Here is a 23339-nt window from a genome sequence, read left to right as displayed (position 1 = left end):
TATTTTTTTTCACTGAAAGGGTGATGACACATCAGAACGGGCAGTCCAGGGAGGTGGGGGAGTCACTTTCCCTGTAGGTATTTAAGGAACGACTGGACGTGGCACTCAGTGCCGTGTTATAGTTGACATGGTGGTCTCAGGTCACACTCGACGATGTCTTTTCCAGCCTAGTACATTCTGTGATGCTGTGGAATGTCACTTGGCCAGGCGCGCAGTCCCGGCCCCTCGGTGCCCTGGCTGAGGCAGGGCTGGCACAGCAGGGCCGGCTCACGGACCAGGCGGGGATCCCGCACATCTCTGCGGGCCAGGACAGCACAGGGGGAGTCCCGGGGGCCACCGGGCAGCAGGAGCCCCTCGGGGGGGACAACACCCGGCACAGGGACACCGGAGCCCCGGCGGGAGCCGCTCGGAGAATCATCTCCATCTCCTCCTCCTCCTCTTCCTCCTCTTCCTCCTCCTCTTCCTCCTCCTCCTCCTCCTGCTGCCGGAGCCCCGCGCCGGGCAGAGCCGCCGTGAGGAGCATGGGGAGCTGCTGGCTGTGCCTCGCCGCGCTGCTCGCCCTGGGCGCCCGGGCCAGCCTGGAGTACGCGGGTGAGGAAGGGGCGGCGGGGCCGGGGTCGCTGCACTGGATTCTGATATAGAAATGACAGCACCGAGTTCTCGTTTTCCGTCGCTTTCACCGCAGTTTCCCGTGCCAGAACTTTGCCTCTTCTGTGTCACATTCCTTCCTTCTTTTTCTCTGTTACAAAGGAATTATATATAGCATGTGAAGTGTTGTTCATGTGTATGCAGTGCCTGGCTTGGCACTATGTTCTTGTGCCCTGATATTGCCATCGAACTGTACAAGTGAACCTCTGCAATAGAGACAAAATTTTATTTTGTGAATGAAGAAATCTTTTTTTTTTTTTCCTGACATAAACAAAATGGTGTAAATCCATAGATTAATCTTTCAATTAAAGTTTTATTTCATGTGTTTTGCTTGACATCTGCCAGAACAAAGCCCGCACCTATTTTTGGCAGGAACCAGCTATGATAATTTTAGCATGGTCCTTATATGGCTTGGTAGCCAGTTTTCAGTATATGTGAGGCAGAAATGCTTTGAATTGTGCCTGAGAAACTGGAGATGAACTGGCAACGCCTCTTCCATGGCTCTCTAAGCCAAGCCTGTTGTGTTTATTAAGAAAACACTGATTGTTAGGAAAAAGATATGACTGGCTTCTCATTTTGAGGTAGAAAATGAGCTGGAAATGGGAGATGTTGAGCTCCATCAGGAGAGCCTTGTTTCAGGGCAAAAGCAGTGAATAACTCTTTAAGGCCAGTTTTTCTTAGAAAACTGTCAGAAGCGCTTAATTGTTTCTTGTCTAAGGAAAGGCAAATGCATAAGAGCTCACATAATTCTAAGATTTACTAATTTTAAATGCTAAAGTCTAAAATGCACACTAAAATTTGGAGAATTATTGGTGATAACACTGAGGTAACAGTTTATAGCCCTCAAAGTGAGTAATTAGCTAAGAGTATTCCAATTTCTGGCAGAAAAATTGATGCTTAAAAAAGTATTCATTTACATATCAAGGTCTTCCTGAAGCCCTCAGGGATCACAGTTTGCTCTTTTTGCTATGCAGTCAGATTTAAAGTGCAAAGTTTGGTTTTATGTTCAGAAGTCTCTCAGATGTCAGTGTTTAGGTATCAAAATTGAACCTCAACAATAAATATTAAAAATCCAGAGAAATTATTTTAAGTGAAAGACTTCATTGTGTACAAGTCCCTCAGTTTCAGAGGAAATTCACTTCTTCAGGTCCCAGCTCAAACTGGTGGAGGGATTCCCAGTGATCCAGTGCTGGGGAAGTGCTCCCGTGGACCAGCTGCAGATACATGGGCTGGGTTTTCTTGATTCTGGTAGAATAAGAAACCCAAGTTTCACCATTTTCTGGGCAGATATTTTGGGGTTTTTTTTAATAAGAAATGGAATCTGTAGACAAATGTTGACAGAAATCAAACTCTTGGGTTTGATTTCTGCTGAACAGTTGCATGCTTTGCACATGGAAACAGTAGCTTATTGAGGTGCCTGAATTAAATAATTTTGTCTAATTTTAAGCAGCAGCTTGTACAGACCATAGTCTCAGATGTCAGCAAATGGTGATGAAATAACCCCAAATTCTGTAGCTGGAGATTCCATGTGAGAAGCTCCTGTGGCCCCTGAGTACCTGCCCATTGCTTACAAGGTTTTTAAAAGGATATCTCAGAGTGGGAATTTGTATGAGCCTTTCTTTGTAGAAAAGATTTATCTAGAATTTAGATTAGCTTCATGCTCTGAAGTTGCTGACTTTAAATAAGTGTTGTTTAGGAATTTTGAAGGCTTTTTTGCCAACTGCTTTGTTTTATTGATGGTTTATTTGAGTAGTAGTGCTCCAGCTGGTTTCTGGTTTTTAGAAAGCAGCTTCTACCTTTATTTGAAGTTTTCAGCCATTGCACAGGGTTTTAAAACAAATGGAGCTTTGTTGTCTCTTTATTTGAAAATGCCAGAAGAATGCTTGATACCAAACTGTGTTTTTGATTTGAGTGTAACTTGTGTTTGCAGGTCATGTACCTCAGTGTCTTGTTCTTGGTGTCGGGATCTTACAGGTCATTAAGGATGGTTGCACTTGAGTTATTTACATTTTGCTTTTGCTGTTTGGCCTGATGGCTGTTCACTGCCATTGACACTATGGAACCACTTTATAGTGAAACCTCTGACGAGCCCCCTCACCTGTGCCTGCTCTGCTCTCTCTGCTCAGCATTTCACCTACATGGTTGCTGTAACAGAGCAGCTGTGACTTGGCACGTGCCACTTAGCATTCCAATAGGAGCACCAAGAGAAATTTACTATTTCATTATCAAATCCATTTGCCCCTTCCAAATTCACTGTAAAGTAGGTCTGCTATGACTCTGAGCTTCAGAGAAGCCCATGCTGATGACATTGCATAGATTATTGCATCCTAATCTTGCATGTCTTTCTCTCAAAGCTTTCTTTTATTTTTAATTTATATTTCCTTTCTTGCTGCAGTTTTTTTTTTCTCTTCTTTTTTATTGTAGGATCAGGATATTCACCCCTTGAAGATGATGAGGATGTTTATGCACTCACTAGATACAAAGGTGAATGCTTTGCTTGTGTGCTAAAGAGGATCAACTGCTTGCTGACAGAAAGCTTCATTCTTTTTACTTTCTATGGATTATACAGTCTTGGTGATCCAGCTCCATGTTTTTTTCTCATGGATATTTAGATCAAGATTTAATTTCTGCTGTTTTTAACAATGGAAATTAGACCAAATATTGATCCCAGCTCTTTCATGCACCCGAGTAAGTAACTTTTACATTGCCTTTGCTCCTGGGAGATCAGGTTGTGAATGATGAAAATCAGGAAGAGCTTCTCTTTCTTATCCATACATGCTAACAAAACCATCAATGATAAGCTGACTCAAAATCTGGGCTTTCTGATGGTAATGTATAGAAGTACATGCAAGAGAACTTGATTTTCATGACTTTTTTCTTTCCATAGAATTGCTTGCATTTTAGGTTAATCTGCTACCTGAAGTGCCAAGTGAAATGTGTTTTACAAATACATGTGTGCATTCCAAAACCAAATTATGTAGCTGGATGAGTGAAGGGATGTGCATATTTATAAAGCAAATTCAGGTTTTCTTCCCCGTTCTGGAGGACTTTGCCACTCAGCAAGAGTGAGGAGTTTTTTGCCGCTACCAGTAAATCTTCCATATGCAGTGGCAATTTTCTAAAAAGTCTGCCTTTGTCTTAATATCACTCTCCTCTGCCAAAATTCCTCAGAAGCCTAGACACTAAAGAAATGTAGCATTTCATTTGTCGCTTAAATGATAACTGTTTCTTTTTAGTAAATTAATCTGTGGATGTACTAGAGTTATCATCACTTTGATTACTTAAAAATACTGGTCATTGATGTCTTGTTGTACATTATTGATTCTCTGCAAAGAATCAATGGGCCATATAAGAGGTAAGTCATAAAACAATTCAGACATTTATGAACAGCCAAGGGAAGACACAGCTTTTGTGGCTATGTTGCTGTTTTCATAAATGTCTCATCTTCCTCCCAGTAAAATACTCAAGTATAGAATTTTGCTCTCAAACATGTGCACAAATAATTCTCTAAAGCTTTATTTAGGTTAAGCCATTTTTTCTTTGCCTTCTAACATGTGATCCTCTGCAGACACATAGAAAAAGAACTCATAGATCATGAAGATAAATCAATGCCAATTCATGCCAGGGCAGGCAAGTATTTAAAATGTGGATTCTGTGTAAATTCCTTTTGTATGGTGATCCAAAATGGATTATTCTCGTGTCAGCCAAAATGTCACCAGGGTAAGTGAAACATAATGACTTGTTCACACAGACATTAAAAACTGTCCCAAGTTGGGAAGCACTTCTGCCAAATGTTGAGGAACAGACAGTGTGAATATAAGAATATAAAGCATTGGAACAGAAAAGGCTGATTCTTCATTAGCATACTTCTTTATGTTGGTTTGGGGGGGATAGGGGATGGAGAAAGACAAAGCAAGGAAAAACAGGCTGTGTAGCAAACTTCAGAGCTTCTCCTCAGACGTGCAGTCCAGCATTTTGGGTGTGGCCCATTTCTTAGCAAATAAAACTTACCAATAACAGGAATTGAATGGATTTTTGTTATTGGTGCTCACATATGCAAGCAGCATTGGATTTTTCTTTCTGCGCATATGCAAGCAAGCACACAGACTCATCCTCTTTGGCATCTGCAAACAAAACATTGCAGTTTACTTGGAGGGGTGAAAATCACCCCGCTACTAAACCCTTTTGTCTTCATCTGGATGTTTTACTACTTGCTCAGCTTTCCAGAGAAACATGGCCAAGATTTTCTGTGCCTACGGCATTTTTAAGGAGTTTTTCCCTTCCTCGCTGGTGAACCATCAGCTCTGGTGGCTGGTGTAGCAGCAAGCAGCATTACAGCTGGTCACTTGGTGTGCTGGTTGTGAAGGAAGGGCTCAGCTGAGGCTAGTGTTCAAGGGGCTGGGGGAGATGATGCTCTAGAAAGTGCTTTCCTTCCTGCCACTTGGCATCTCTGATCACGTTTCATGAGGAAAGGCTTCCTGAGTACAGCAGTTCCTGTGTTTATCACAGCTCCAGTGCCACTGCTCTGGTGATCCTCATTCATATGTGTTTTCTCAGATACTGTAATGATTAGGCAGTGTCCATATCTCTAAAGGCAACATTGGGCTTCAGCCATTTCTGTTTGCTGCCTGTTTTCCAGTGGGTTCAAACACAGGATACACTACGAAGTGAAAATTCAGGATATTGTATTGCTGAGGGACTTTTTAGTTCTTTTTTATGCTGAGGTGCAAACTTTCTATTAAACAAGAAACCAGTATATAGGTCCTGGTAGTTAAAAATTCAAATTTCAGTTGGGTGAACAGAGCCTGGTATAGATGGTGAAGTTCCAGAAGAGGTGTCTGGGAAATCTCTAGCTTTTATAATCCCCAAAGCCTTCAGGAACACAGATGATCTTGCCTTGAGGCAGGGAACAGCTTATGTACCCCCTTGGGGCCTCACACAAACCTAATATTCTACAAATGCTCTATGTATCTGCATAGCCTTTGAAAACCAATATGTGCCTTCACTTAAAAATAAACAAACTTTGATCTAAAACTTTGTTGTATTGTTTGATGTGCTTTTCAAGTTAGCTGGGGTTTTTCCAGCAGTATTGCTTGGTCTAACCCCCAATATTTGTAAATGGCTTGTAAACCCTGCCTCACCCACTTTCTTCTAATCACAAGCAGTTCTAGAGTAAGCATTGTAATGTTTTAAATCAAACAGATGTGCCTCCTAAGCTCTTCAAGTTATTTGCATCCAAAAAGAATGTTTGCTTTTGTTTTTCTTTCTGGCAGAATCATTTGGTCCAATGTAAGATGCATTTTGCTTCTTTGTAGGAGCTTGTTTTGTTTCTGGAAACCACTGTAGCTGTAGTAATACTACAGGAAAGGCTTTTTTCCTTTTCAATGTTGTGTTTGTGCATTAAACTGCATCTTTTACCTGTTAGTTATCTTTTAAAAATATGAATATGTGGGTAGCTGTTTACTCAAGTCAAGTGTGTTTGTAAAACTACAAAAATTTACAGAAAAAGTCAGGCAATTTACAATACCTGAAACAGATTCTTTGCCCTCTTTATTTTTTTATTAGCCTCTTATATGCAAAGCATATTTGTCTTAACACCCTTTATAAAGGAAGTCAGCAATATACAGTTGGAGTTTATACATGTGGAAAACCCAAGGCAGAAATGTCTTGAACTGATTTGCTGAAGGATTGCGTAACTGGCTGGGGTGAAAGCTCAGCCAAATGAGTTTTCATCCCCCAGTCCTGCCCTTGCAGACAGTGTTGTCTTAGTAACGTCAGGTTTAAGCCCTTCTGCAGGAAAACTGAGGCCTAGTTCTTATTTAAGGAGATCTTCCAAGCCTGGATATGTAAATAAGTGGAAGTTTGAGGTCTCAGAGCGTGGGAAGAACAAGTGGGACAAAAAGACTGGAGAGTTTGGGCATGAAACCACTGAAGCAGAGATTGTGGGAAAGCTCAGGACCAGGAGGATTTCTCCAGGAGGTGAATGAGACAGAGGCTGTGAATCCAAGATGTGTGGCTTCCCCCAGAGAGTGGTCAGAGGTGGTGCCTGAGACTGCACCAGCAGCCCTGGGGTAGCAGTTAAGGAGGCAGAGCTGGGTGTTGGCGTCACTCATTTTTTCAGCAGTTGATTTCTGTTCCCATTAGCTCACACTCCTCATCTGTTGTCTCAGTTTTCATTTGGTGCACAACAAGCACGAAAAATGGGAGCCACTGTGGTACAGCCCCTCAACAAAATGGCCCAAGGCAGTGGATGTGGGGATTTCTTAAATGTGTTGTGGGAGCTGTGGGATAGAGATCAGGGTGATGGACAGGAAATAGTTCTAAAAAAAAATCAAACCCCCAAGCCAAAACCCACTCTCCACCACAGCACTTTGCATAATTGTAAGGTAAATAGCAGAGGATGCATTTGACATTCAGAAAACAGGCTTATAGGTGGGAAGAAACAGAGCTGGGATGATTGTGTGGCTGAGCCAAAAAGCTGAACTGTACTTTACCCTTAACCTGAGGGGTGCTGTTGTACTGGCCTGCTTGTGTCCTGTGCCTCAGTACCACTGTGTATTTGGTGACACTGGGAATAATTTCACCTACACATCTTTGTAAAGGGTTTTTTACTTGTATTGCTGAAAGACAAAAATAAGCATATCACAGTACAACTGCTTCAGAAATGGACTAGTCTAGAGGAAATGTGCCCTTGGTCTAGGCACATATCTAGATTGATAATTAGTCTCAGATTTTAGTCTGCAGATGTTATTTGTGTTTGTTCAGGACCAGCACTGAAAAATACAGATGTAAAGTGTAGTTTCTGTTGGGAAAGTGTAAATGTGTCCTAGAGAGGTGGCACACTGAATATGAATATTCCATGTATGAGAAATGCTGTATTGATTGTTGTTTGTTTATGTATGGTGCTGATCCAACTAGTATAGGAAAATGCAATTAATAACTGTGGGAATTGAGCTAGCAGTGAACATCTGCCAAACGTGATCTAGAATTTTTTTTTTAATACTGTTTGTGACTGTAAGTATGAAGGCTAAAAATCCTGTGTTTTGTTTGTTCAGGGTTTTTTTTTCACCTTCCTTGCAAAATTCCAATGTTTTTTCATGCCCCTCTCTCATGTCACACAGGATTTCAGCATTTGTCATTTTTCCTTTTCGCTTTGCAGTCCCTCCCTCTCTCCTCTCCCAAGACATGCTTTTCAAATCTTGGATCTGAGAAAGGGGCAGGCTTAGTCACTCTTGTGTAGGAAACTTCTGTTGCAGTGCTGCCCATTTTCTTGGTGCACCCTCTTGTCAAAGCTAAACAAAGAATTTGAAACTTTGGCTGGGAAGGGAAATCTCTACTTGATATTCTTCTCACCAGCACTACATGTGGTGGCAAATCCTCACAAGGTGGGGGTACCCATATCCTGAATATTTTACAGCATAGGCCTGGCCAGTTAATAAAGGTTCATTTGGAGCAGGTTCAATGTGACATGTTGGCAATATGATTTATGTAAGTGGTATCTGCTAACTGTGAGAAGGCTTCAACCATCACTGAGTTTTGCAAGGCAGATTATTTGGAAACAGAACTTAAATTTTTTTTAATGAGCACTAAGCTAAAGGTTGAAAGCTGACAGCTGCAGCTTGATCAGGGTGTTCCTAGTGCAAACTTCTATCAAAGAGCAAACGATCTAACAAAGTTGAATGTGTCTCGTTAAAAACAAGAGGGGAAAACGACCCAGTTGTCATCAAACTGCCCACATGGTGGCACACTTATTCCGTGGACAAAAAGCATAGTAAAACCCCACCTGCCCTCACAACCCCTCCAATATAATGGCTACAATCTTTAATGTTTGTCATAAAAAAAGAGCTTTCATTCTTTAAAGGGCTGACCTCCTCATGTATAAGTGCACCTCTGCAGTGTTCTCCAATTTAAAGATTGATGGCTTTTTAAATTTTTTCCTTTTCTTCTCTGTGACCTTGGTTAAGGAAAGTGATTTTATATTTGTGTCTGAACTTCTACATTTCTCTAATTGCTATGAACTTTTACATTTTTCTTCTCTGTGTCAGAAACACCGTGGTGCTCGCCCATTAAAGTGAAACATGGTTATGCAAACTGCAGGACACCTCAAGGGGAATATTACAAGAATGTGTTGGGCACAAGATGTGATATTCGCTGTCAGAAGGGCTACGAGCTGCATGGCCCTCACCAGCTGGTTTGTCAGTCGAGCAAACGCTGGTCTGGGAAAGTGCTCTGCAAACGTAAGTGGTTGCAAAATCTGTGTGTGTGTGACTTGTGCCCCAGCTCAGACAATAAATTCTTATTTGCCATTGAAACTGATCTTTGGATTCGTTTATTTTTATTGGTTTATTTGGCAGAATGCTTAGATATGTAGATTCGTTTGTTGTTGGGGGTCTCACAGGGGTGCATGACATGATAAGCGTCTCAGTGGTACAAACACTCATGGCAGATAGGGAATATTTTATCAATGTGAGATTTTGATTTGTGGGAAGTTTTATGACAGAGCCATAAAGCTCTTTTAAAATATTGCCCATCTTAGACTTTCTAAGTTGACACAGTTTGTACTAGGTATCTAAATGGACTCTTAAAGTAAAACATTTTCTGAGAAGAGAGGAATAGGTACTTGTCATCCCTTTTCTCATTAAATATTGTATCAGAGTTAAATTTGAAATGCAGCTAATGAGAACAGTGTAAAAAAACCTCACATGGAACAAGACTTCCTCCCACTTGTTTGCCAGCTGTGCCTTTATTTTTGTGTAGTATCCCATTGTAACGAGTTTCAACGGGAGGGTAACAAGGGAGGGAGGGTAACAAGTTTCCAGAAGTCTCTGTTTCCTTTTCCAGAAAAGCGTTGCCCTGCCTTGTCCATGCCAACCAACGGGGGCTTCAAGTGTTTGGATGGTGCCTACTTTGGCTCGAGGTGTGAGTACTACTGCTCCCCAGGGTACCAGCTCAAGGGGGACCGCATCGTCACCTGCATGGACAGCAAGGCCTGGAGCGGCCGCCCGGCAGCCTGTGTGGGTGAGTGACCTGTTGGGGTGTGGGGTGTCATCCCAAGGGACCTGCACACATCAACTCCAAAAGGCCTTTTGGATCCAGTTCATGGGGAGAAAAAGCTACTGTCCTGTGGGATTCACGTTCTCTGAACCTGAGAGAGGCAGAGAAGAGAATGATCAAAACAATTCTTGTCTCATTTGCCTGGCCCGTGTTTGTGCACAAGTGGAATGCATTATGGAAGATTGTTTACCTGAAGGGATTTGGTAATTGGATTCTGGTGTGAGTGTTTTGTTTTCTTGACCAATCTGCAAGCTGTGTCCTGATGGTTGGTCAGGAGACAGTCATGAGATTTTTGTTCAGTTGACTTATTGTTCAGTTTCAGTTTAGATCTAATATAATATAGAATAATATAGTATTCTATATTATTCTATATCTATAGATAAAGTAATTAATTAGCCCTCTGATATCATGGAGATGCATCATTCTTCCCACCCAGCGGGCAAAATTGCACCGATCCTGTCCTTCTTAAGGAAGCAGAGAGCAGTTTTCCAAGGGTGCAAGGTTCTGTCACTCAGTACTTTCAGTCCAAAGCGAGTAGCCCAGCATTGGCACTTTAATAGAGATGAGTCTGGTGTAAATGGCCAGCACTTCACAATGCTTGTAATAGCCTTTGGTGATTCCTGAGTGACTTCTTCATAGACTGTGCTTACTGTGCTGCTCTTCCAGCATGTTCTCTGTGCTGGAATCTGTCACACTCTCTTCTGCTTAATGATTGAAAACAGGTTTGAGAATAAACCTGTGGAAACCCAGAGCACCAGGAATATTTCTCTGTCTGCTCTGGGGTGCCCTGACCCCCAGGGGAGCACTGACTTTGACTCTCATTCATGGAGAAAGTTTCCTAAACTTCAAGATAGACTGGAATCCACAAAAGTGTGAAATAGATTATAGAGAGTAGTGTAGGTGTATCATTTGATGAGAAATTTAGGTTTTGGGATTTTTAGTATGTTGTGGATTGGAAGATGGAGGGCACAGCGTATTGTCCTGGGTTTCTTCTTCATGCTTCTTCTTCCTCCTCCTTCATGGGTTTGGGTGGCATTTTGTAATTGGGCAGATAAGTCCTCATTGCAGCTCTTTGGGATCAGTGATTGGGTTAAAAGGGAAAATAATTCAGGTGTCAGTTCTTAATTGGATAGTTTAGTCTTAAAAGACCTTGTAACAAGAGATTGTTGGCCATTTGTGCCTTCTAATGACAAGCTGCCAAACTCACAGCAGTGAGACTGCTTTACTGATAAGAAATAATAAACACCTGATTCTGAACATGAACTACAGTCTAAAGTGCCTTCAATCCAAACCCAGAGAAACCAACATCTGGGACCCCCACAACAACCCATTGTCTGAACTGCTTTTCTTCCCTGGGATCACAGTCTTCAAATATATGCAGAGAATGTGAATGGATTGTAGTTACCAGCATGGTTGCAGTGAGCTAATTTAAATTTCAGCCTAGGTCACTCCAGTTATGACAGCAATTTTCATTACATAGCCAGTGGTCTCCTGGGAACCTCAGCTGGAAGAAGTATTTCCATATACATAAATCAGTAGAGAGATAATCAAATATTGAGATTTAACTTTTCTGACTACTAATGAAATTTCAGCACATAGTGAAGTCTCAGCCTGCTGCTCCTGTTTCTGGGAAGCCTCTGATAAATGCTTCAGCAGCCACTCACAAAGGAAACTATTTCTTTGGCCATCTGAAATGACTGCCAGTAATTTAAAGCATGTGGGTGGTAAAGTGTTTGTGCTTAGTGTCTTGTGTCTATGATAATTTGGTTTTCCTCAGAATGCCTGTGGCTTAGTCTAGGTTGGCAAATGGCTTTGGAGCCTCTCCACTGTGGCCTGATGTTCATAAAGTATTTTTCAGGTTTCCTGTGATTTGGTGTTGTACAAATGTAGAAATGAGCTGCTTGTGTCTAGACTGTTTGTGCTGTCTCTTGTTTTTGGTTGTAAAAACAAGCTTTGTCCTTCTCATTGGTGTGGGCAGAGGAAGAAAAACAAACCTTTTACATTTGGAAATGATAAAATGTTGTCCTGTATTTCCTGGCACTTTCAGAAGCTCATCTGTGTGCAGAGATGGTGAGCTTATTACAAAGGATCCTGTCTTGCAGAGTAAAGTAAGCAAGTACTTTAAGCAGTAAAGAAAAGAGGCTAAGTTAGCACTAACTCTTCTTTTTTATTCCAAAAATGCAGAGTAGTTGTTGCACAGGGTTTCCAGTCCCAGTTGTTGCATAGGATTACAAGTCCCAAGTAACCCAGTAGAAGTAACACTAAGATTTAAGTTGTGGTAATGCTCCATAGTTTGGAGAAGATCCCTTCAAATCTTGTGTGCACACAGCTCCTGTATGCAAATACTGAGATCTGCTGTTAGCAGACTGTTTAATAAGGTTATGTTTTGACCTCCTGATAGGTAGGACAGAGATTTTTTTGTGACCAGACATCACAGACATAATTGTGGCCAGGCATAATTCTAACAGTACAATGACATTTGCAGTTGAAGACTTGTTCCTTAGTGTAATGCAGAAGTTACAGAGCTGCAGCCTACACAGTGGCCAGGAGAGGACTGGCTGAAGAGCTGAGGAGTGAAACTGATGAGAGCAATGAAATAGAAAGGCAAAAGGCTGCTTGATTTCTTAACTTTGATATACAGTGAGTTGCACTGTGCACAGTAGGGATGCTACTTGTGATCAGAGGCATGGGCTGGTAAACTTCATGTCATGGAAGTGTCCTGGGGATTCCACAGCTTTTGGCATTGAGTATGGCTAAAATTACTTGAGACCTGAACTTGAAGTGCTCTTGAAAACAAGGGCCTTTCCTCTACCCTTTTATACTGCAGTTGGACTGGGTAGCATTCTTGCCCTAAATTATGTGGGCTTTGCAGTACAGCAGTGAAGGTCCGTGTAGGAGAGGCATAAGGCCTTTCAGTTGTCAAACATGTATTCATTAAAAGGAAGAAAAAAAAGGTGTATTTTTTAAAAATTAGATATGTTTTAGCAGTGATGTACAGAAGTCCTTATAGTTAGTGAGTATTCTGTCCTAACAAAGCAGACTGTCTCCTGCCCCCACCCTGTAAGAGGAAGGATATCCCTCATGTTGCTGAAATAATTTTGATTAAAAGAAAAATCATTGTATGGCTGGTTTTAGTTATTAGTTATCTAAAAATGCCAATACTCACTTGAATAATATTTCCATTATATCTTTAATGCACTGTAACATGTATTGAAATAGATATTTTCCTCTGGAAGATTGAAAAATGTCCCAGTCTTTTCTTCTGGAAAGATTGCCTTTTCCTGCAGTTTGTATAACAGAGGTTGTGGTAAATGGCTGTCACCAGGCTAAGTCATCCTTTTGTCACATCCTGAGCCTGTATTGATGGGATGCTTGTCCTAGTAGTGCTGACTACTGATGTAAGACATTATCATAAGAGTTACTTGGAAAAAATCAAATGCAGCATTGATTCTCCACAAAAATGGTAATTGTGCCAGTCTTCTGTTTCTCATTTTGCCATTACTGCAGGAAAAATAACCAGCATGTTAAGAGTAACATGCAAAGTTACCATGCAAAGATATATTGATGTTCAGTGTGCTTTAAAAATGCTCCTAATCACATCAACTACTGCATGTTGGGGTCTCTAGCTTGTCAGAGTGACCCTGAGAAATGTTAAAGTCTCTTTTCCCAGCCTGGTGCTTGAAGGAGGAGTCAGAGCTCTTCATTTCTCGGTCTCAAGGTTGTTTATTGTATCTTATCTATAAAATTCCTTCTCCTGTCCAGCTGAGGTGCACTCAGCAGGACAGTCCAGGCTCTCTGCCTGCCTTTGGGGTGGTGTTATGTCTTTATACTAAAAACTACATGTACAATGTTTACAGTTACTTTCCAGTACCTATCACCTATATTACACAGTGAGCTTCTACTCTAAACCAATCCAAAAGTGCCAACATCACAGCAGAAGATGGAGGCCAAGAAGAAGGAGAAAGGCAGGACATGCCCTGATCCCTCCATCTAGCCCCCTGAATCTTCATTCTAAAAAACCTCAAAATCTACTTTTTCACCTCGTGATAAATTCACTATCATTCTACTTAATTTGTCGTGGCTTGCAGATCTTCATCTAAGGTTGGTAACTCTGCACAGATTGACAAAGAAAAGGATGCAGATAAACAGAACATCCAGACTCCCTGGGTGTGACCTTGGACATCCCTCCTTGGAGTTCAAAGCCATCCAAAATGACTTTTTGACTGAGCTATGTACAGAAATTTACAGTAACTACTTTTAGTTGGGTTTTCTGCATTTGCAAAGAGCTGATCACTGCCAGCTCTTCTTACAAAAAGGTGAGAAGTGAAGGCTCCATGAACCTTGGCTGTGATGAATCCAGGGCTGAGGAGGCCAGCTGGAGGTGGTCCTGAGCTGACAGCAGGGAAGGAGCTGTGGAGGAAATGCAGAGCTCTGGCAGATGCTCCAGTGCCCTTTGCCACATTCATTCCACAGACACTGAGCCCCCGAGGATCCAGTGCCCGAGCGTGAAGGAGAAGTCGGCGGAGCCCAACAAGCTGACAGTGCGCGTGTTCTGGGACACGCCCGAGGGACGGGACACCGCCGACGGCATCCTCACCGAGTAGGTGAAAGGCTCTGCACTGTGCTCTTCCTCCTCCTTACCCTCCTGTTAGCAATTCAGCAGGCCAGGTACCCTTTTCCCTTCATTCATCCAAGGTGCTTTTTTCTGGCTGTCACATATCACTGCTCTATAAAGAGTTGCGTGTTTGGAGGTGTTTTGCAGAGTCTCTTTGCGGGTCTCATAATTAACAACTTTTCTTGCTTTTGTACATAACAATGAAAACAGAGTAGTGCATTGCAGGTAACAGAAGAGGTAAGTTTGACTGTCTTAAAAAAAACCAAGGTGTGTCACAAAATAAAATCTGCAATCTTCTTTAGGTTTCTTCCTAAGGTAGTGCCGGCTGCTGATGTCCCAGGATTCTGCAGTTACCTTTAAAGTTACATTTCTTGTTTGGAACCTTGATGGATTTAAATATTGGATTTAGAAATTATAGTTCAAAAACTCTTTGTCACTTTCTATGGTTTCACAGTCCCATTTTCCAGAAGAACAGGGTATACTTCTCACCCTTCTCACCTTCTACTACTGTCTCTGATTTTCCCATTTTTATCATGCAGGATTTAGGTTAGTCTATCTGGATTACTGTAATGGTGGGAGCATGGAAAATTGTTTCTTTCAGTAAGCAGGTTACATCATTACATTAGTGGATTGGTTAAGCTTAAAAGCTCAGAGTTGTTAAGCTTGAAGATGTTTACAGTTTCATATGAATACAAAAAACTAATGAAAGACAATGATATTACCCTTTTATTGCTATAACTTAATATTTTTATAAAGAAGAATTCATTACATAATTAAAAATTAATTGGCATTGAGGTCTGATGTAACAACTTGGTGACAGTTAACAACATCAAAAACTACACCTGGTAAAGTAAAAACTTCAAAAATGTCAGAATGAAGACATTTCTAAATCTTTTTGACAGAGGAGTGTCTGATAGGCAAAAAAATGGGGAGTATCCCATGTAGACTCTGTCATACAAGTGACTGTTGTCAGCTCAGAAGAGCCAAGCCCTTAGTTCAGTGGAAGCTTTTCCACAAATCATATCTCTATTTTATAAAATATTGCTAAGCTCTGCTGTTTTATACAGTATGCAGTACTTTTCTTAAATACACAGTTTCAGGAGTACAAAAGCTTTTCCATTACATGGAAACCTCTTTGGTTACATGCTCTCTGCTTCAATACTGAGATTATGTTTTACACATAATTCTCCCACCTTGTTTGTAAGACAGGGGCAAATTCCAGGTGAAAATGCTGCTGTGGGTCACCACACCCTTCTGCTGTGACACTGAATCTCACTTTCTGTTCCATTTCTGATATTAACACTCACAAATGACAATCACTGGAGCAGTTCAGAGCAGCCAGATGGGAATACATCCCCTGTAAGAGGCTGGAAGTTTTCTTTTTTAGTGTTGACTTTTTCTTGTGTAAGGAGAAGGAAGCTTGAGCTCCTCTGAGCATGATGGTCTTGGCTACACTGGTTTGTTTTATAGGAAGGGAGCAGACCCTGCCCACTCCAACACCCTTGTCTCAACAGGGTGGGCTGTAGGTAGCAAATTTAAATACTCTGGTTGCTGCTGCCCAGCTTCTTCCTTTGCCTACTCTCAAGTCTTCTGTCCTGCAGGCAGCCAGAAAATCCTATCATGCCACAAACATCCCTCTTCCAGGCTTTTACAGCATTGTGAGTAAATAAATGCTGGTGAATTTATGAGTGTCTGTCCTGTTTTATCTCTTGGTTTAGTGTTATTTTGAAAGGCCTGCCACCAGGGTCACATTTTCCAGAAGGTGACCACAAAATCCAATATACTGTGTATGACAGAGCTGGAAACAAAGGCACCTGCAAATTTCTTGTTAAAGTCAGAGGTAAGGATGATGTTTTACCTGTAAATACAGACACTGATTTGCGCCTGGCTTAGCAGGCAATTTGAAAATGTCCTCATTTCTGTATTTATCTGCATTTGTCTGTGTATATAAACTCCTGTGATGATGCTGAAAGGGAGAACAGAGTCTTGCTGAAGACCCTGGGGGCCAGCTCTGCAGCATTGCTGCACATCCAGGAAGAGCTGGTTTGCTCAGCCCTGCCTCCAGCTCCACATCCCTTCCCTCATTCCAGCTTCTCCTGCTACACAGCCCTGTGAGCTGCTGAAACAAAGAGGTGAAGGGCTGGCAGGGCTGCCCTTTCACAGGCCCAGATGTTAACCTCTGGAGTTGAATATACAGAGGTGACCTATGGTTTTCAGCTTCAGCCCTTTGTGCTCCATGACCTTTTGTCCCATGCATACACCTACACATCTGTTTCATTTCACATTAGAGTTGAGGGATGGGGGAGTTCAGGTTGGTTGTTTGGGGTTTTTAAGTGCATGACTAATAACACAGAAAGCAAACAGAAAATGTCTTTGGTACTGGTATTCCACTGACCTGTACTGCCTCAGTAACAAATGGTGATTCATGCTGTGTCTTTCATTTTGTTTTGTTTTTTCTCTTGCTCAAAGTCAGGCGCTGTGTGAAGTTGAATGCCCCAGATAATGGCTACATCAAGTGCTCAGGTGATGGCAATAACTATGGTGCTACCTGTGAGTTCTCCTGCATTGGTGGCTACGAGCTGCAAGGCAGCCCAGCTCGAGTCTGCCAGTACAACTTGGGGTGGTCAGGAGTGGAGCCAACCTGTGCACGTACGTGAGTATTTCACCACTCTGCCAGGAGGAATCCAGCACAGGGGTGCTGAGGGCAGTGAGAATTTGGGAAGAGGGTGGGTGTGGGGTGGAATAGAGCTGCTGTGTCCCAGAGGAAAGAAACTTAGGGCAATGAGAATTTGGGAAGGTGCTGTGGGGTGAAATACAGCTGCAGTGTCTTAGAGGTAGGAAACTTAGGGCAATGATAATTTGGGAAGGGGGTGTGGGATCAAATACAGCTGCAGTGTCTTAGAGGTAGAAAACTTAGCATCGTTTTTGTCTTCTTTGTCAGTTTGCACTTAACAGCTGGAGCCTTTGCCACCTTTGACTGCCCTTTCCTAGAGTTTGTTTTAGCTACAAAATGTCACATTCTGGAGTCAATCCACTGTGCAAGCTAGAACAGTCTACAGTAAAATTGTTGGCTTCAATGAGGCCAGCATTTTACTCATGTCTTCTTTATTATTGATTCTTGTTCTTGTGTTTCTGCTGTTGAACTCTGCCTCTAGAAATTGACCTGTTTTCAGTGTGCTTCCTAACTTTTGTTTTAATTTTATTCCAGCCATGAATATTAATGTGAATGTGAGGACTGCAGCTGCACTTCTGGATCAATTTTATGAGAAGCGGAGACTGCTGATTATTTCAACTCCTACTGCTGCTAACTTCTTCTACAGGATGCAGCTGGGGATGCTGCAGGTAAAACACATTTAAGAGGAATATGCAACTATTTTTTTTTTAAAGAAAGACACAAGAGAACAAGCTCCACTGTTTTACATAAATCCAAAAACTTCAGCTTTTATATTGTAGCCACTGAAAGATCTGGCTCAAGCAGTCATGGTTCCAGATTAATCCTTTTCACAGGGGTTTGAGTTGAAATATCCCCCCAGTCTTTAACTCAGCCCCATTCTGGATTGTGCTGCCTCTGACCAGTCACTGAATCCCAGGCAGTTCTGGCCCTTCCATTCTCCCCAAATAAATTTAACTCATGCTCAATAATAATTCCCTATCTCAGCTGCTAAAGAAGTTTTAAAAAAAACCACAAACCCAACCCCCCAGCTCTTAAGCAGCTCATGCAGACCAGGCCCCCAGAATTTGCAACTACAATGTAAGGAAATGTGAATAGCTTCAGAAATAAAAAGTGCACCAGCAAACAAAGGATCAGAGACGCAGCACAGAAATCATCCAGAGTGCTGGAGATAACATTGGGGTGTTTTGTTCAAAAAACCCCAAAACACCTGGTAATTTTCCTTATGTGTTGTAAGTGTGATGCCTTTGTTAGCTTTTTGCTAGTCTGAGGGCTAGATCTAAAAGTGTATCTGTGTCCTCAGGGAAAGAACCAGTCCTGTATTCTTTCACAGCTACAAGTGTTCCTATCTTGCTTTTTCTTCTCACAAATTGTAACAAAATGCAGTATAAATAATCATTGAGATATGACTGTGATGATGATTTTTACTGCTGTCTTAAATTATACTTGTATTTAAGGAAAAAAAAAGAAACAACCCAAAAGCAGCTCCTTTCAGCTCCTTTTCCCTATTAGATAAACTTGGCAAGAAAATTCAGTATATTGATCAAACTGAATTTAATGGCTATAGTACATTTCCACTTATTGGCGGCAGGCAAATGAGTTGGCAGGGAAGAAAACTTTCTACAGTCAACTTCTGTTTCACATAATTTGCTTTGATTGCCAAGTTAGGTTATTGGTACAATGCTTGGCATCCTGGCATCTTCTCATATAACTACAGAGACAAGTTGATATTTCTCCTAGGTGGTCCCTCTGTGTTGGTTTTCTTAGAGTATCTGAGAATCTGTTACTTAACCTCCCCTGGAGTCACGAAGCTCCAGTTCTTTGCTGTGAGAATTTGAGTGTTTGCAAAACATGCTCTCAAATCAGTTTAAATCATTTGACTTAAGCAGAGGGGACTCTGTGAACCCTTGCTGCACACTCAGAGCATCCCCCTGTTGTCTCAGGGATAACCAACCCTCCCCTCTCTCTCCTCTGAACCCCTGCAGCCAGCACAGTGTGGGTTGGACCTGCGACACGTCACCGTGGTGGAGCTGGTGGGTGTCTTCCCAAAACTGATAGGAAGAATAGGAGTGAAGCTGCTGCCCCCATCACTTACCCTGCAGCTCAGGTAAAGGAAACTCCCACTGCTGTGTGTTTGCACCTTACCCTGCAAGTTGCATTGCTTTTTATCCCTGCAACTTATTTTCCAAATGCCACGTGTTCTACTCTAATGTACACAGCTAGACACTGCAAAGTAGGTACTGGTGAGCACACTTGGGGATTAATTTGCTGGCTATGTAATAGCTACAGCAAATTAAAACACAATAACAAATTTATTTAATTATATATTTAGTATGACTGTATTCATAGGCCTATAAGTCTGTATTTTTGGGTGCTGCCACTGAAAACACTTCAGAGTCTGTCTGTATTTGTGTTGGAGTTGCTCCTTTGCAAGGACAGTCCCAAATGACAGAGACAGCTCATCCCCTACTCCAGGGCTACTGGTGGTTGTGGCCAGGCTAAAGGGGAAACTCTTTCAAGTCCCATATGTAGGAATAAGATGGGCAGTATTTCAAAGAGGAAATTATCTCAACCTCCCCAGCCTGACTGCAGCATCAGCAGTTCTACTGAGGTGCCTGAACTGTTTTGACTTGGGTTTAGACTGGCAGAGGATTGGCTTTCACTTGAAAGAAACACTTCAAATGCCAGCATTTCCTAAGGACTGGAAGAGGAAAAAAAGCCAAAAGTGAAGGCTGCATTGGCAGGAAAAGAAGGAGTTGCTTAGAAAAATGTCAAGAAGCATTTTAAGCAACATGATCTATGACATGCCTGAGGAAAGGGGGTAAATTTTAATTGGAGACAATGAAAATTGCTGACACAGCAGAGAGGGGATTTTTAAAAAATATTTTAAAAAAACTGTTCTCAATAAAAGAAAAAGGAGAGCACAAAAGCACTCTTTTTTAAAATGAAGATACTTTTACTAAAGTTGAAATGGTTTTCTTGTGGCTCTGTAGAAAATAATGAGCTCTCTTAACATCTCATTCCCTAGTCTCTTGCAACCTTTAATGAAGCTACATTTCATAAATTGCTATAGTATGACCTGCCCTGCACTCAGTGAAAGTTTTTTCTTTGTTGTTGCTTAGTGTGTGAATTACAGCTTTCTAGTTCTGCAAGGTGCTCAAATCAATATGAAATGCACTCTTAAGAATAAAGGTGTTGTCCAGAATTGACATTTCAGTAAGCTAATGAGCACAAGTGCCCCAGTTAAACTTTGGAAAGCACAGAAATTTAGCATTTCAATTTTTAGAAGTATTTTTTCTTAGGTAATATATGGCACAAGATGAATGTAGTTTTCTTTCACTATTGCTTAGCTTTAACGTTTATTTTAGTTTGAATTTAATGGCCAAGCTCCCTGATTGCAACAAGACTATGCCTAGAGCCCTCAAACTTGTTAGGAGGCTAAGGAAGGCCAATTTTGGTGCTTCACACCTTTGCAAAAATCCCCCCAGATTCTTCTTCATGGCAGCTTTCTCTCATTCTCTCATGGCTGTCTGAATTTATTTACCCCACACTAATGATGTTGACTGACTGCATATCCAGGCATCTTCTAGTTCATGACTCCTTCAAGCAAAAGATGAAAAGAGCACTACAGATAAACTTTTGTTACTTATGTAGCTTTTGCTACTAGAGGAGTTTAAATGACCACTTCCACCACTTTGGAAAGACTCCTCCATTATTAGCAGTGGCTTTTGTTCCTCTAAAATTAGAGTCACAGATGATTGTTATTAGGAAGCAGTGAAAGCAGACTCCAATAATTTTGTCCTGATTTTTCTTACTGTGACTTTTGATACCAAGCAAAACCAAGAAGTGGAAGCCAATAAAGGAAATAGTCTTACTTTTTGTCTAACCTTGTTCCATTCCTGTAACAGCAGTGGATACTGGCAGAGAACAGAGCTGGGTGCAGTCACTTTGACACGTGCAGGCACCTGCTCTTTAGCTGGCTCTTAGTTAATGCTGAAACCAAACCTACACTCTGTGTAGCCCCTGTGACCATGCCCACCTTCCCCTGCTCAGGCTGAAGAGCCTGGTGCTGCCCTTTAACAAAACCAGTTCCTTGCTTTGCAGGCTGCTGCTGAGGATCCCCCATTTCAGTTTCAACATTGTGGTGATGGACAAGCACGGCATGGACAAGGAGCGCTACCCCTTCCCAGCAACCCCAGCTGAGCTCTTTGCCCTTATTGACAAGTTCCCCTTGAGGAAAGATGAGATGAAACTGCAAGCAGAAATTGGTCACTCATGTCCCTAATTCAGCATTTCAGGGCCTGCAGTTGTCGGTGAATTTTTTTTTTGATCCACAGAATTCTCTCCTTGGTGCTACACAAAGCATGGCTTTTAATCACTGATGTGATTTTCTGTGTCTTGGTAAATCTGGCCAGCCATGCAGCTGTTCTGCATAGAAGGGTGCTCTTTTGTACTTTCAGTCATCTTTAGATCATAGAATGGCCTGGGTTGGAAGTGACTTTAAATCTCATTGAGCTCCAGCCCTGCTGCCATGGACAGGGACTTGTTGCACTAGATCAGGTTGCTCAGAGCCCCATCCAACCTGGCCTTGAACACTTGCAGGGATGGGGCAGCCACAGCTTCTCTGGGCAGCCTGTGGCAGTGCCTCACCACCTGCACAGTGAAGAATTTTCCCCTAATATATAACCTGAACCTGTTCTCTTACAAGTTCAAGCCATTCCCCCTTGTCTGTCACTCCAGATTCTTGTAAAAAATCCCTCTCCGTCTTTCCTGTTGGCTCTGTTCAGGGACTGGAAGGCCACAATTAAATCACCCCTGAGCCTTCTCTTTTCCAGGCTGAACAATCCCATTTTCTCAGCCTTTCCTCACAGGAGAGGTGCTCTGTCCCTCTGATCACCTTGGTGGCCTTCTCTGGACTTGCTCTGACTGGTTGATGTCCTTCCTCCTGCTGGGGACCCCACAACTGGATGAATGTGGATGTAGAATTTATTGCCTAATGGAACTTCTTGTACAGAGAGTAAAGAACTGAGGCACGTTTCTGAGAGTTTATTTTGGATTTTTCATTCAGTGTAAAATTGGGGTTTCTTTCTTACTGTTTATAATTCTTTTTATTAATAAAATATTGTTTTGCAAACAGATAGTTGTCTAAAATTCCACTTGGGGGTTAAAGTTGGTCGACTGATACAGAATTTGGTTCAAAATATCTTTCTGCAAACCATTATAAAAGACATTAGCCTCACATTGAAAGTGTATAAGGAACCCACTGGTGCCTTTTAGTTCCACTAAAAAAAAGTGTCAATCACAGACAAAAAGCATGAGCCAGAGGGAACACAAGCATTGATTTTCAGCAGCAGCAGGGACAAAATTGGTGATAGCAGGAGCATGGAAGTCATTGCCACAGGGAATATGATGAAGGAGCAGTGATCAGTGTAGAGGATGGACAGTAATTACTACGGCCCATGTACTGCAATTCTTAATGGGAACATATGTTCTTACCTGCTGCACTTCTGCTTGCGGCTTTTAATGGCCAGCAGTCTTGGAGTAGCAGACTTTTTTCTCCCCCCTGCACCTTGGAGACAGACCAGGCTGTTGTTTTGATGGCAGGGAAACTTACTCCAGGGAAACATTATCAAGGATTTGTCACTTCCAGAGCTGTGAAAATACTTGTTTGCAAGTCATCACTTTGAAATTAACAAAAAAAGTTCCCTGTTTAATAAAAAAAAATATCAGGAGGCAGTCAGAACAGGGAAAAATTTTCTTTTGTTTTATTTCAGCCCAGAGTCTCAATAATCCACAGCAAAGAATACACATCATGCATGAAGAGTACAAGGGTCAGAGGAGTGAAAAGTGGGAATTACAGTTTGGATGCCTGTTCACAGGGTATGATACACAATTTAACTGTCTGAGCTAGCACCCAGCATCTGTGCTGTTCATTCCTGCCCCTCAAGAGCACAGTCTCATTTTCCAGCCAAATGCTTGTTTGACTTTGACCATAAGGTAGAGTTTTAAATTTTACAGTGGTGTCAGCAGCACAAGAACAGTTTTAGCAGCATCTTTACAGCAATCCTTACCAGAATTTGGTCTCTTGCATCCTCTGAAATGACAAAAAAAAAAAAAAAGGAAAGAAAAGAAGAAAGGAAAGGGAAAGGGAAAGGGAAAGGGAAAGGGAAAGGGAAAGGGAAAGGGAAAGGGAAAGGGGAAGGGGAAGGGGAAAGGAAAGGAAAGGAAAGGAAAGGAAAGGAAAGGAAAGGAAAGGAAAGGAAAGGAAAGGAAAGGAAAGGAAAGGAAAGGAAAGGAAAGGAAAGGAAAGGAAAGGAAAGGAAAGGAAAGGAAAGGAAAGGAAAGGAAAGG

At 41.8% G+C, this 23339-nt stretch overlaps 1 protein-coding gene across 3 annotated transcripts; it reads left to right on the top strand.

The window, feature by feature from the left end:
- Positions 1 to 498: 498 nt before the first annotated feature.
- SRPX (sushi repeat containing protein X-linked) lies at positions 499 to 22124 on the top strand. 3 transcript variants are annotated; one of them, XM_058043918.1, is made up of 10 exons: positions 499 to 591; positions 3073 to 3132; positions 8694 to 8885; positions 9490 to 9666; positions 14176 to 14302; positions 16036 to 16157; positions 16787 to 16966; positions 17526 to 17659; positions 18974 to 19095; positions 21093 to 22124. In XM_058043918.1, the coding sequence occupies exons 1-10, from the start codon at positions 522 to 524 to the stop codon at positions 21271 to 21273; spliced, it is 1365 nt and encodes a 454-aa protein (XP_057899901.1). In that variant the 5' UTR covers positions 499 to 521; the 3' UTR covers positions 21274 to 22124. The 3 variants fall into 3 exon arrangements, with proteins under 3 accessions (XP_057899901.1, XP_057899907.1, XP_057899914.1); XM_058043924.1 differs by lacking the exon at positions 3073 to 3132; XM_058043931.1 differs by lacking the exons at positions 499 to 591; positions 3073 to 3132 and adding an exon at positions 3156 to 3336.
- The last annotated feature ends 1215 nt before the right edge of the window (positions 22125 to 23339 follow it).

The sequence above is a fragment of the Melospiza georgiana genome, chromosome 2 (assembly GCF_028018845.1).
Source record: "Melospiza georgiana isolate bMelGeo1 chromosome 2, bMelGeo1.pri, whole genome shotgun sequence".
Taxonomy (NCBI): domain Eukaryota; kingdom Metazoa; phylum Chordata; class Aves; order Passeriformes; family Passerellidae; genus Melospiza; species Melospiza georgiana.
This window is presented reverse-complemented; position numbering and strand designations above follow the sequence as displayed.